Consider the following 12,408-nt stretch of genomic DNA (forward strand, 5'->3'; position numbering starts at 1 on the left):
AAAAAAAAAAAAATCATAAAGGAACACATCTGTGACATTGAAAACGGAGAAAGCCTTAACAAACCCGGTCCAAAGAGCAGATGCAGCCTGTTCAGTGAAATAAAACTAACAGCTGAAATGGATGAAGCACCGTTTTAAATCCTTTTCGTGGATTTTTTTTTAACGTCACAAAGACCACATAAAGTAGGTACTTTTATCATCACCATATCCAGAGTAGGACACTAAAACTCAGAGAGGTTAGACCACTTGCCTTGGGGCACACAGCAAGGTCAGTGGCGGAGCCAGGGTTTGAATCCAGCTACTTCACTTGGGAGCTTTCTCCACACTTCGGGTCCTTCCCAGAAGGGCGACCTCTGGTGGACATGCGCCTGAACTGCAGGCAGGGAGCAGGAAGCCCAGCTCCGCCCCACCCCTGGCTAGCAGCCTTGGACTCGGGATTCTCATGGACTAAGGTAAGAGCGCAAACTCAGGTACCTGCAGGCCAGGTAAGTGCAAATGAGCAAAGCAGTGAAGGGCAGCAGAGCCCGTTCATCGCAGCCAGACTGGAATTTAGTTCAGCGTGGTCAGCAATCCTGATTTTTCCAGCGAAACAAGAGGTCTGGTTTTTTTAGGCAAACTCTTTCGGTTTTTAAATATTGGCTCAAAATACATTTTTGAGCATCATACCAGCCAAACAAAGACCATGTCTGCACATCAGATCTGGCTTCAGTGCCGCCAGTTTTGAAGCCCCTGGTCTGGAAGGACTGCTTCTGTCTTATTCGCCCCACAAGTGCCACTCGATAAAATGAATGATCCCAAAGCCTCCGAAAAGCACACAGGGCTGTACAAATAAAATACTGTCTGTACTTACACGGGACCTTCCATTGTAAGGATATTCGCGAGAAACCCCACCTTGGCTCTCTGGCCGTCCCGGGAATGAAATAAGGGAACAGGGAATCGTGCACGGTCTGGTGTGCATGTGCGGGGTGGGGTGGGGGGCACAGAGGAAGGGGGTGCTGCACCTGGTTCGGGGTTGTTAGATCTGGTGGGGTCAGGAGAGATTCTTGTCCTTGGGGACAAGGTCTGAAAAAGACAGAAGGCCTCTTTGAGAAGGAAGCAGGGAGCACCCAGAGAAAGGGGTCTTGGTCCCACAGGCAGGGGGCACCTCCTCTTCTGCCCAGCTCTGGGAGGCCCCAGCAATAGGAGAACAAGGTTGGAAGCACAGTGATTCCAACCTAAGACTCTGGAGTCCAGCCAAGCTGGGTTTCCTGCTAGCCCCATGTACTCATTAGCTAGACAAGTCGCTTCATCTCTGAGCCTCAGTTTCCTGCTCTGTACAATGGGAACAATAGTCATACCTAGGCAAAAGGTCATTGTGAGGGGTCTCAACAGTCTCAACAGTTTGCGTAAAGCCCTTAGCACATTGCCTGGCACAGAAGATCCAATGCTGTGAGCTGGTTTTATTAGGAACAGGATCTCAGTGTGTTCCTGAGGTCCCAGAAGGTAAGGAGATCTCACTATCCTTGAGATCTTAAGGATGGTGTCCAATTACTGAGGGTGGACACACGACATGGGGTGCTCTGGCTTGGTCTTGCCCCTGGAAAAACCTATCACTATTACACAGTTGTCAACATCGGCAGCAACAACAGCAATAATGAGCTGACAGTTACTGAGTGCTATTCGGTGCCAGACTATGAGCTGAACATTTTAGAAAAATCGTCTCTTTTTATCACGCCAACTACTGAAGAAGAGGGGATAGTCATTATCCCCATTTAACAGATGAGAAGACTAACGCTCTAAGATCGTGCTGTCCAATATGGCAGCCACTGGCCACATTCATTAACATTAAATACAATTAAAAAGTCAGTTCCTCAATCACACGTCCTAACCACACGTGGCCAGTGGCTACATCACACAGCACAGAAATGAAATATTTCCGCCATAGCAGAAAGTTCCAACGGACAGCACTGGTCTAAGAGGCGGAGTGATTTGGCCAAAGCAACCTCATTAATCAGTGGCAGAGCTGAAAAAGCGTCTCGCTGAGTCTAGAGTCACACTCTTAACGACCCCGCCTGGACAGCATCAGAGATCCTGTGCGCCTTCGTGAAGCACATATGTATTGAGAGCCCTGTGTGCCAGGGACAGTGTTGGGCATAGCCGAAAACCTGCTGCCCAAGGAGCAGCCAGGGGGACGGCTGCCGGCCGGCAAGGGGCAGGGGTACGGAGCCCCCCAGGTCACCTCCAGGACTTCCTTGCGCACGTCGACGATCCGGAACCAGTGCCGCAGCTGGGGGAAGCCGTCCAGCTCGGCGTTGCGCTCCTGCAGGGCTACCTTCTTCTTGCAGGACAGCTGCCGGCTGAAGTACTTCACCAGCTTGCTCTGCGGAGACACAGAAGGGACAGAGGACACGTGTCAGAGCCACCGTCACAAGGAGGCAAGGCGGGAATCCCATACTAACCCCCCAGCCAAACCCCAGACAACTCCATATTTGAAAGACTTTGGTTCGACTACAGTGAGATCCGGTTTTCCACCCGGCTCCCCTTGGTGTCGGTGAAGCTGGTCAGACAGTCCAGCTCCGACGCCTTGCCGGGGCGGGGACACGCGGACACGCATCGGTACCTCTTCAGGGGGGCCTTTTGGTTGCATCTGTTGACATTTCAATTGCTCACATCCTTTCGCGCTGACAATTCCTCCTCTAGAAACTCATCTGACACACCATCCTATGCAGAATGGCTTTGGACAAGGCTATTTCCTTACCAGCTCTATTCGCAACAACAAAAGATTGCAAACACCCTGCAGGCCCATCAGCAGGAAACTCATTACATCAATGACACCATAGCCACACAAGGAACTCTATGCAGCCACAAAACAGAACGACAAAGCACACGACGCAGTGATACGGTCTCCAAGACACATTGATACATAAAAAATAAATACGCTCCCATTTACAGGGAAAATGTTTCCATGTATCTTTGTAAATGCAGAGAGTCTTTCTGGAAGGATTCCGAATCCTCTAGGGAAGAGAAGAGGGAGCAGAGGGGGTAGAAATATTTTATTTCGACCCTTTTGGGCTGTTTGAATGTAAGTCACATGCAAGTATTCAAAAAATAATCTTTTTAAAGTGAGAGGGACCTGAACTCATGCTTTCTGGAGGGATGTTGAGAAAGGAAAGCGAAAGGTTTTCATTACTAGTTTTGTAAAAACTAACAACATTAACAAAAGAAAGGTTATACTTGTGTGTCCAAGCAGAGAAAAATATATGGGGGAACTGGAGACTTCTACCATGAGACAGAGAGACTGCAGAGCTGGGTAGCGTAGAAAAACGGCCAAGTGCTTCTTTAAACACCTTTCTGGCATTGTTTCGATGGTTACGGAGGTATATCCTCATCTTTGTAATTTAAAATATATTTAATAAAGACAATTAAATGAAACGAATTCAAAATCCTCAGGTATGTAGATGTCTGTGGCATTTCAAAGCACAGTCAACCAACATTTATCAAAAACACAGTGTTGCGCGGAGTAGAATGACGGTTCCCGGCGGTGGGAAGGGTATAGCAGGGAGTGGGGGATACAGAGGGGACGGTTAACGGGTGCGGAAATATAGTTAGATAGTCAGATAGAATGAGCAGTATTTGATAGCACCACAAAGTGACTATGATCAACAGTAAGTTAGGGTGTACTTTAAAATAACTACAAGAGTGGAATTGGGATGTTCCTGACACAAAGAAAGGATAAGTTCCTGGGAGGATGGACACCCCAATTACCCTGATTTGATTAATGCACATTGAATGCCTCTAGCACAACGCCACATGCACCCTATAAAGATATACAACTATTATGTGCCCATAATAATTAAAAATTTAAAAAACACACAGGCTTGGAATTCTAGGGTCACAAAATGCGCAGCCAAGATGACAGCCATGGGTGTCTGCTGCCTCTCCCTACCTGGTCTCCATGTCTGCTTTTTCTGCAAAAAACATTTCAGCTTTCTTTCGGGGGCCTCCCCGCTTTGATTTTCAGTCCCTATGGCTCAGGTGAGGCTGCCCCCATCACCACCACCCCGACCTCGGCTGCAGGGCGGACACGTGACCCAGGCTTGGCCACACGGTCACATCTGAGTCAAGGACAATTAAAGGACCCAGCTGGGCCACTGAGACTTGAGGCCAGTGAGGCTGATTTGGGACTTTTCATCTCAAGAACTGCTGGATAATCAACCTGACAACCCTCCCAGGACCTCCTCTTCCAAGCACTCAGGACACTGGGGTGTCACAGGAGCCAGGAGCTGCCTGGGCCATCGACCCTGCTGCCATCCGGGAGCCTGCCTGAGCCCAAAGCCCATTTGGAAGAAATCAGAGCCGAGAGATGGAGGCACAACCCGAGCACACACATGAGCTGAGCCCCTGATATCCCGGGACCCCGAAGCAACGTGCTCCGATAAATTCTCTTCTTTTCCTTAAGCCGGAGCGAGCTGGGTTTCTGCCGCTAAAGCCTCCTGAGTCACGGGGAAGTTAAAGGATTTCTAGTCCTCCCTCCTTGAGGGAATCCTGGCATCCCTGGCGTGTTGGTTTCCTGTGGCTGCTGTAACAAATGACCACACGCTAAAGTGGCTTAAAACAACACACAGTTATTAGCTGGCAGTGCTGGAGAGCAAAAGTCCGAAATCAATCTCACTGGGCTAACGTCAAGGTACTATTACGTCGAAGATTTCAAAACTCTGCAAAAGACATTAAGAAAATGATATGGGATCAAGCTGGGCATCGTGGCTCATGCCTGTAATCCCAGCACTTTGGGAGGCTCGGGCAGGAGGATTCCTTGAGGCCAGGAGTTCGAGGCTACAGTGAGCTGTGATCGCACCACTGCACTCCAGCCTGGGCAACACAGCGAGACCCCGTCTCTTTAGAAAAAAAAAAAAAAAGAGAGATACGAGAGCTGAAAAAACAACTTATATCAGAATTAGAAAATCTTAAAAATGAAGTATCGGAACTCAGGAAAAGAACCAGGGCCAGTTCCTTCTAGAGGCTCTAGGCAAGAATCAGTTTCCTGCTAAGGATGCTTGTGATGACACTGAGCCCACCCATAGTCCAGGATAATCCCCCCATCTCAGAATCCTTCGCTTAATCACATCCGCAAAGCCCCTTCTGCCGGGTAACGTCACATATTCACAACTTTGGGGCCGTCATTCAGCCCACCACACCTGTGCACTTAGCCTTGACAAGGGCTTCCACGCTGCTTGGCTCGCCAAACTGGGCTTTTTGCTACGTGCTTTTCCTCAGCCTTTTCTTCTGAATAAATGAGGTTTTGCTGTTTATTGTTCTCTACCTATGTATACCCGTGTCGCATTTCAAATACTGCACGAGCAACAAGGATCTGGTCTCTGTTAAAAAATAGTGACATGTTGTATCTACTTCTTAAAGAAAGAAACAGAGGATGCCATGTCAGTCGGGAAGCGGGCGATGTCATGTCTCATACCTTTGCAAAAGCACTCAGTATATTGAAAGCCACAGAATGTGGAAAAACCAGGCTAAGACCAGAAGCTGAATGGCAGGACCCAGGGGAACCGCGGCACTACCCTACTCAAACATGCAGTGTTTCCCACCTGAAGGCATCACTGGTAACTTGAGGTGGTACCCAGGCATCGCATTAAATAACATTGCATCCCACAGAGAGCACATTCTCCCCTGTCCAAATCTCCCTCCAGCCATCCGACTACATCAAGGACCCAGTCTCTGTTCAGTGATTCTATGTCTTGAACAACCCTCTAACATTTGCTAATCTCTTTATAACCCAGAACAGGACACAGACAATTTGAAGCCCAATTTCATGGCACTTTTGTGTTCATCGTATTTATTTACTTGATTGCTTTCTACTTACGGCAAGCTAGTAAGAACTAGATACTAGTTCTCCATGACAATAGTTGTACAAAGCTTAATTTTTAAATGCATGTATGTTAAAAAAAAATCGAGTTGGCTTAAAGAAAATACATAGATGTGGCAAAAAGTCTGATGGTGGTATCAAACTTGTGAGTTTGGAAAATTCTGTCCTACAGAATCAAGTTCCAACTCTGTAGACTATTATTTGGGACTTAACTCTACTCCATTGCTCCTTCCTTGACTTGTTTATTTCCATGCAATTCCCTAAATGCATGATCTCAAGTGTCACCTCTCGGTGCCTTTGCTCAGAGTCCTCCTACCTAGAAGTCAGTTCCATACCCACCCGTGGTAGAGTGTGAAGATGACCCGAATCCTTTGCCACCCCCCTACCCGCCCACATCTGCACCCTTTGCAACATCCACACCTCTTCAGTTAGGGTGGCCACATGACTTTCCTCAGCCAATAGAAAGAGGCCTGTGTGTTTTCTACTTGCTCTCTTGGGTCTCTGCCATCTCCATGGGAATGTGCCCAGGCTGGTCAACTGAAGGATGACAGACCACACAGAGCAGAGTCAAGTTCTCCCAGACATCCCAGCCAAAACCATCCTAGCTCAGCTGACAGCCAACTGTTGCCTGGCTCTTGGCTGTAAGAGAGACCATCCCAGATCAGAAAAGCCACCAATCTGCCACTGACCCCAGATCCATAGTCAATAAATGCTCATGTTGTATGTCACTGAGGTTTTGTGGTTGTTTGTTACGCAGCAGTATGGGGACCCATAGCTAACTGATACACCACCCCATCGACTCATGAAAGTCTGACTTTTTCTCCAAAGCCCACCTCAAATGTCACCTGCCCCAGCAAGTTCTTCTAAATTCTTCCTTGGGACTTTATTTGTACATACTCTATTATAGAATTTTTCACAGTTTTTCTTGCATTAAAATTGATTGATAAAGAAGACATCAGATACCTTAAAGGTGCCCTTTGCAGATTTCGAAGAGGAAATGAAATAAGGGTAAAAATAAAAATCACAGTAGCATTATTGAGCACTTCCATGTGCCAGGCCCATGCTGAAGGTCTTATATGCATCATCTCAATATATCCTTACATTTCCTTAAGACCTCCATTTTACCAAAGAAGAAATTAGGCACAGAGAAGTTAAGTGATTTGCTCACGATCACACAGCTAGTAAGAGGAGAGCCAAGATTCAAACCCAGTCTGATTCAAAAACCCCAATGTTTTAAAAAAGATAAATTTATTTTAGTTTACTTTATTTAATAAACACAGGCATATATTTACCTTGTACAAAAAGTTAGAACATTTCTGATAAGGTGAAAGCTGCCTTTTGCCCACTCTCACGAAAGCAGGTCCCCCTCTCTCTGGAGGTAGTAGAGGTAACCACTGAGATTAGTTCAGTGCCCATCTTTCCAGACCTTTCTCTGCGCATTCTCATACACACACACGTGCCTGTTGAAACTCTGCGGTGCAGTTTTACATAGGATGTTTTTTCTCACGTAAATTGTATGAAGCATCATGCACTTTGTGCAGGTTGCTTTTTCACTTACTGGTAAGCTTGGAGGGTCTTGCCGTGCTAGCTTGCACAGATCTGCCTTATTCTTTTTAATCTTCCGCACAAGGGATTCCTTTGATACCTGGTCAAAAGCCCACGAGGCGAGCAGTTCTGTGATGTCCGCTGGGGGCATCTTTGTCAACCATGGTAAAGCATTTTCACAACAGCCATCATGGCAGCCACCATTTACCAAACACTTACGGCGTGCCTGGCGCCGGGGGCCAAGTGCTTTGAATGTGTTCGTTCATTTTTAATCCGTGCGACCCAGCTGGCTGTGAGGCTGGTATTTTGAGCTCATTCTGTGAATGGGAAAACTGAGGCTTCAGCAGGTTAAATCATATGCCCAGGTCCACAGGGGTACTTAAGGAGTCGGAAGAGCCAGAGTTTGAGCCCAAAGCTCCCTCTCTTTACCAGGACTCTGCACTATGAGTTAGTCATTCATGACTTCTTCCCACTGAATTGAAAACCCAAAAGCTGGGCATCGATCCCTCAAGGCAGGGAGAGGGGGTGTTATGCATCTTAAGAAGGCTTCCAGGTATTGTGGGAGAGGTGAGTTTCCGAATTCCAGCTCTGAGGTTTGGGCAAGTCACTTCAGCTCTCTGAGCCTCCACTTTCTCATCTGTAAAATGGGTGCATATATTACCTTTCCTCACAGGCCTGCTGAGGTATCATATGAGATGATGTCTATGCAGAAGACATGCCCCACACACCCACATCTTGTTGTTGAAGGAGTACTTGGATTCTGGGAAAGTGTTTCCAGGGTCACCCAGAGATTGGAATCCTGTACCTGCCTGGGAGCTAGAATCAAAGTGTGTCCCCGCTGTGATGCAGTAGAAATGAGGGGAGCGGGGTTAGGAAGCAGGTGGAATGAAGAAGCCAGGAGGGGAGGGCAGCCTTGGGTTCTAGCCTTCCCCTTGAGGCAAAGGTGAACAACAATCCTTTGGGGATCCCTGGGAACAAGACTGTATTAGTCTGAGCACACAAAAACCCAGAAAACTGCCCAGAATGTGAAGCTGGACTGGGCAGTTAGAGCAGGACTTCCCGCACGGGGACTCGGAAGCCCTGTCCACCGGTTCCCCAAGGCCAGAGTCTCGCAATCACTGTGGCTGCCAGTGAACAGGGATTTGCTCTGAGCCACATGCTGCGATGAGCACTTTTTATGAATTATCCTATTGAATCCTCCCATCGACACTGTGATATAGGTCCAATGACTGTCCCCATTTTACAAAGGAGAAAATCGAGGCCCAGAAAGGCCCAATGACTTGCCCAAGGTCATCAAGCTACTGTGTGGATGAATTGGGGTTTGAACCCAAGTCTAACAAACTCTAATTTATTGACTCACAAAGAACGTCACGCCACGGGAAACGACATAGTAGCCGAAACAACAAGTATGGTATATAGCTGGGGGTTTTTTCCCCAGTACCATTAAGTCTTTATTTATTCATTGTATTTTCCCAGGGAAAGCAGAAGAGAAGGGAAAAGAGTCAGCAGCAAACACAGAATTACTGAACATAAAATGCATCTGCGTGTGTGTTTATATATAGGTGCACGCACGTGTGCACACACACACACACACACACACACAGGCCAGAAGGAACTTCCCCAAATGTGACCAACTGCATCTTTGGGTTATTACAGGTGAGATTTGTTTGCTTATTGATGTGCTTCCACATCTTGTAATTTTTCTATAAACTCGAACTACCTATATGATAATTAGTTACAAAGCTCATGAAAATCAGACATTTGCCAACAATGAAGACACACGGGTCATCCTAAATGTCAGCCACCTCATTAAATAACTTATAACCATATATGCGTATATATGTACACACATGCACCAAGCATTCTGCTAAGCACTTAATAGACATTATTTCATTGAATCTTCACAACCGCCTCAGTAATATGCCCATTTTACAGATGAGAAAACTGAGGGTCATGGAGCTTAAGCAGGTCTCCCAAGGTACTAGATCATTTTACATTATTTCCCTCTTTCACCAATTTCCTGATCGTAAGAGTTATCTGAAGATGTCTGTTACAAATCAGACGCCCAGGCCCCTCCCTTAGAAACTCCGATTCAGTGAATGTGGAGAAGGCCCAGGAATCTGTAAGAACGACAAGCACCCCAGTGACGCTGAGGATCGGCAAGCATGAGAAACGTCCATCCAGTGTCTGAATTATTACGTAATGAAAGCAGTTTGTTTCTCAGACGATCCTACGTATCTGGGTCCCTGGGCAATAAAAATCAGGCAGGAGCCCTGTTCTAGAAGCCGGGGTGCAGCGCCCTTGGCAGGCGGCAGCCTCCAAGGGCCGTGTGCACATTTGGGCAACAGGCTCGCTTACTGAGCAGCTTCTAGAGCAGTCAGCACCAGCCCAGGCCTGCAGGGGCTCCCGGTGGGGTGGGGAAGACAGATGTGCAAATAAATCACGAGGCCACATGGCAAGAGGCAGAACAGAAGGGCAGCCAAGGTTCAGTGTGGGCATCAGAAGACCAAATTAAGAGAACAGCCTCTTACAAAAACAACAGTCCATTATCTCAGGATGACAATGATGGGAGTTCTCTGTTTATTCTAAGAGAAGCAAGGCCTCTCATTCAGTCACTTAAAGATTTTCTTTTAGGTGCTTTGTAGATACACAGGAGCCAAGGATACAAAAATCAATTGCACACCACCCCTGCCTTCAAGGCGGGGCTACCCCAAGCGAGGCCTCAAGGCAGGTGTCGGTTGCCATCAGCTAAGTACAGAAATCAAGCGAGAGCATTCAGACACTGTCATAGCTATTGGACAGAGTAATCTAACATCTGTTGAATCTAATTTTCTCCAAATGAGCATTGGATTTTGTTTGGGTTTTTTTTTTCCCATTTCATTTTTCTAGTAAATTATTTTTATTGTATTTAACAAAAAGTATTGGCTGCAAAGTGTCCGGAATGAGAAAGGTGATCCTTCACCACCGAAGGCGTGGGAAGCGCTGACCTCCCCCACTCAGCAAACTTCAGTATTGATCTTCATCCACCGACGTCACTAAACAAATTATTTTCCAAAATGGATCTTTCTCTTGAGTGTCATGACAGTGCTGAAGCGAGTGTTGTTACTGGGGAAACTGGCGCTCGGGAAGTGTCGGGATCGTGCCGGAAATCACACAGATAAAAAAAGCACTGAGATCAGGATTTGAACTCAGGACCTCCAATTCCCAGTCCTGTGCCTTCTTCACAATTCTCTGCTGAAACGGACCATCGAAGGTTGAAAAGTACAATTAGAAAAGGGCCTTTGTATGGCCTCATCCTGCCAGGCCGCCTCTTGGATTTTTAGGTCGCCCTCAATTCAGATCCATGCAGAGCTGAATTGCACAAAAAAAAAAAGTCCAAAGTTTCCATCTTCAAATAAAGAGACGCAGACACAGCACACCCAAGCACAGCCCATCTGACTGCCCTGCCCGGGTGCAAAATGAGGTCCCCAGGGCGGGAGGTCAGAAGGACCCCAGGTTGCAGGAACCCGGCCGCGGCGGGAACCAGAGGTGTAATTTTCCATCTGCACACCAGGGGGCAGCGCGGCACCTTCCGCGGCGGATGGAAAATTTCTCAGGCCCGGCTCGGGCGACTCTCCTCGGGGCCTTTTTACTGTACTCTGTATTAGCACGACGGTGAATTTAGCAGCATCAACAACAACAAAAAAATTAAAAACTCAAGACATGTGACAGAGCTAAAAATAACCGTGTCTGAAATCCCTGACGGGAAACGGGGCCTTTTTTCCTCAGAATGCGGGTGACACCCAGAGACCACGGGCGAGCCGTCGGGGTTCGGTTTGCCTGCGCCCCCCGTCGCCTCCCCGCAGGTGCCGTGTTTCAAAACCGAACTGGGGTCCGGGAAGGCTGACGGGGAGGCGCTTCCACAAAATCGCCTCTGGTGGCAACGTCACAGCGACACTCCTCTCGCCCTGTTTAACACATGGGGAAACTGAGGCACGGCTGGCCTTAAGGTCACAGGGATAAAGAGGCGGGCTCTGCACCCCACGTCGCTGCCTTCTCTTTAACCGGCACGAGCTGGCAGCAGAGCGCCCGAAGTCCCGAATCCGCAAGTCCCGACTTCCCGCCTGCTGTTCCCGCCGCCCGGGCACCCTCCTCACACCCGTGGGCCTCCGCAGCGCTTTCCCGTCCTTCGCGCGTCCCCGCCTGTGCCCGGCCACCCCTCCGTGGCACCGCCGCGCCGGCCCGCGCTTCCCCTGGGTGGCGCTGTGCTACCTCACGCGTCACGCTGTTTACTGGTTTCCATGGTTACGCCTCCCCGCCACACGCCATCGGCACGTCGGCGCCAGAGCAGGGGCGCTGCGCGTCTCCCCCGCCCCGGCGCTCAGCCGCGCTCCGTGCGTGCCTCTCGGCCTCGGAAAATAAACCCCGACACCTCCTCCAGCGGGCGCGGCGCCTCCAGGCCCGGGTCCCTGCGCTGTGTGGCCAAGGCTCTCTCGGGTCATCAGACCCCGCCAGGGTAACGACATCGCTGCGGTGGCAGCCGGCGGCCCCGCGCCTTCCCGCGGTTGCCAGGGCGACCATTGTCCTAACATCCCTGGCGCTTGCCGGGGGCCCGGCTGACACGGGAGAGAATTATTTGACTGCAGAACGTCTCAAGTAACCAGCCGATTTGCATCCGCAGGCAAATTCCCCGCTGAGGGAGGCCTGGGAGAATGGCCTTCCCCTCTCCCCTCAGCCCTGGACCCCAGTGAGAACAGGAGCCCTCGGGCCAAGCAGAGGGACCCGCCAGTCCTGAGACAGTCCCCCAAGGATGCTGGTCGCCTCCCGCTGCTTTGGGTTCAAGCCTCAGTGTTGCCAGCGGCTCTTCTTTCTCTTTACGTTATTACTGCTGATGCATATTACAAACAATAGTGAAAAGAGTCCATGTATTTAATGAGCACTTACTAGAAGTCAAGCCCAGCAGTAACTTCCCTACATAATTATTTTTATAATTTTAACATTTATGCTATAACAATACATCACGTTATATT

General features: G+C 48.7%; 1 protein-coding gene across 1 annotated transcript in view; it reads right to left on the reverse strand.

The window, feature by feature from the left end:
* The window catches only part of KSR2 (kinase suppressor of ras 2), a 360,941-nt gene that overhangs the window by 282,751 nt on the left and 65,782 nt on the right, over positions 1 to 12,408 (reverse strand). Inside the window, 2 exon segments of the mRNA XM_012650173.1 lie at positions 1,132 to 1,147; positions 2,219 to 2,359. Of these exon segments, the coding sequence (XP_012505627.1) occupies positions 1,132 to 1,147; positions 2,219 to 2,359 (157 nt within the window).

The sequence above is a fragment of the Propithecus coquereli genome, unplaced genomic scaffold (assembly GCF_000956105.1).
Source record: "Propithecus coquereli isolate 6110/MARCELLA unplaced genomic scaffold, Pcoq_1.0 Scaffold314, whole genome shotgun sequence".
NCBI classification, from domain to species: domain Eukaryota; kingdom Metazoa; phylum Chordata; class Mammalia; order Primates; family Indriidae; genus Propithecus; species Propithecus coquereli.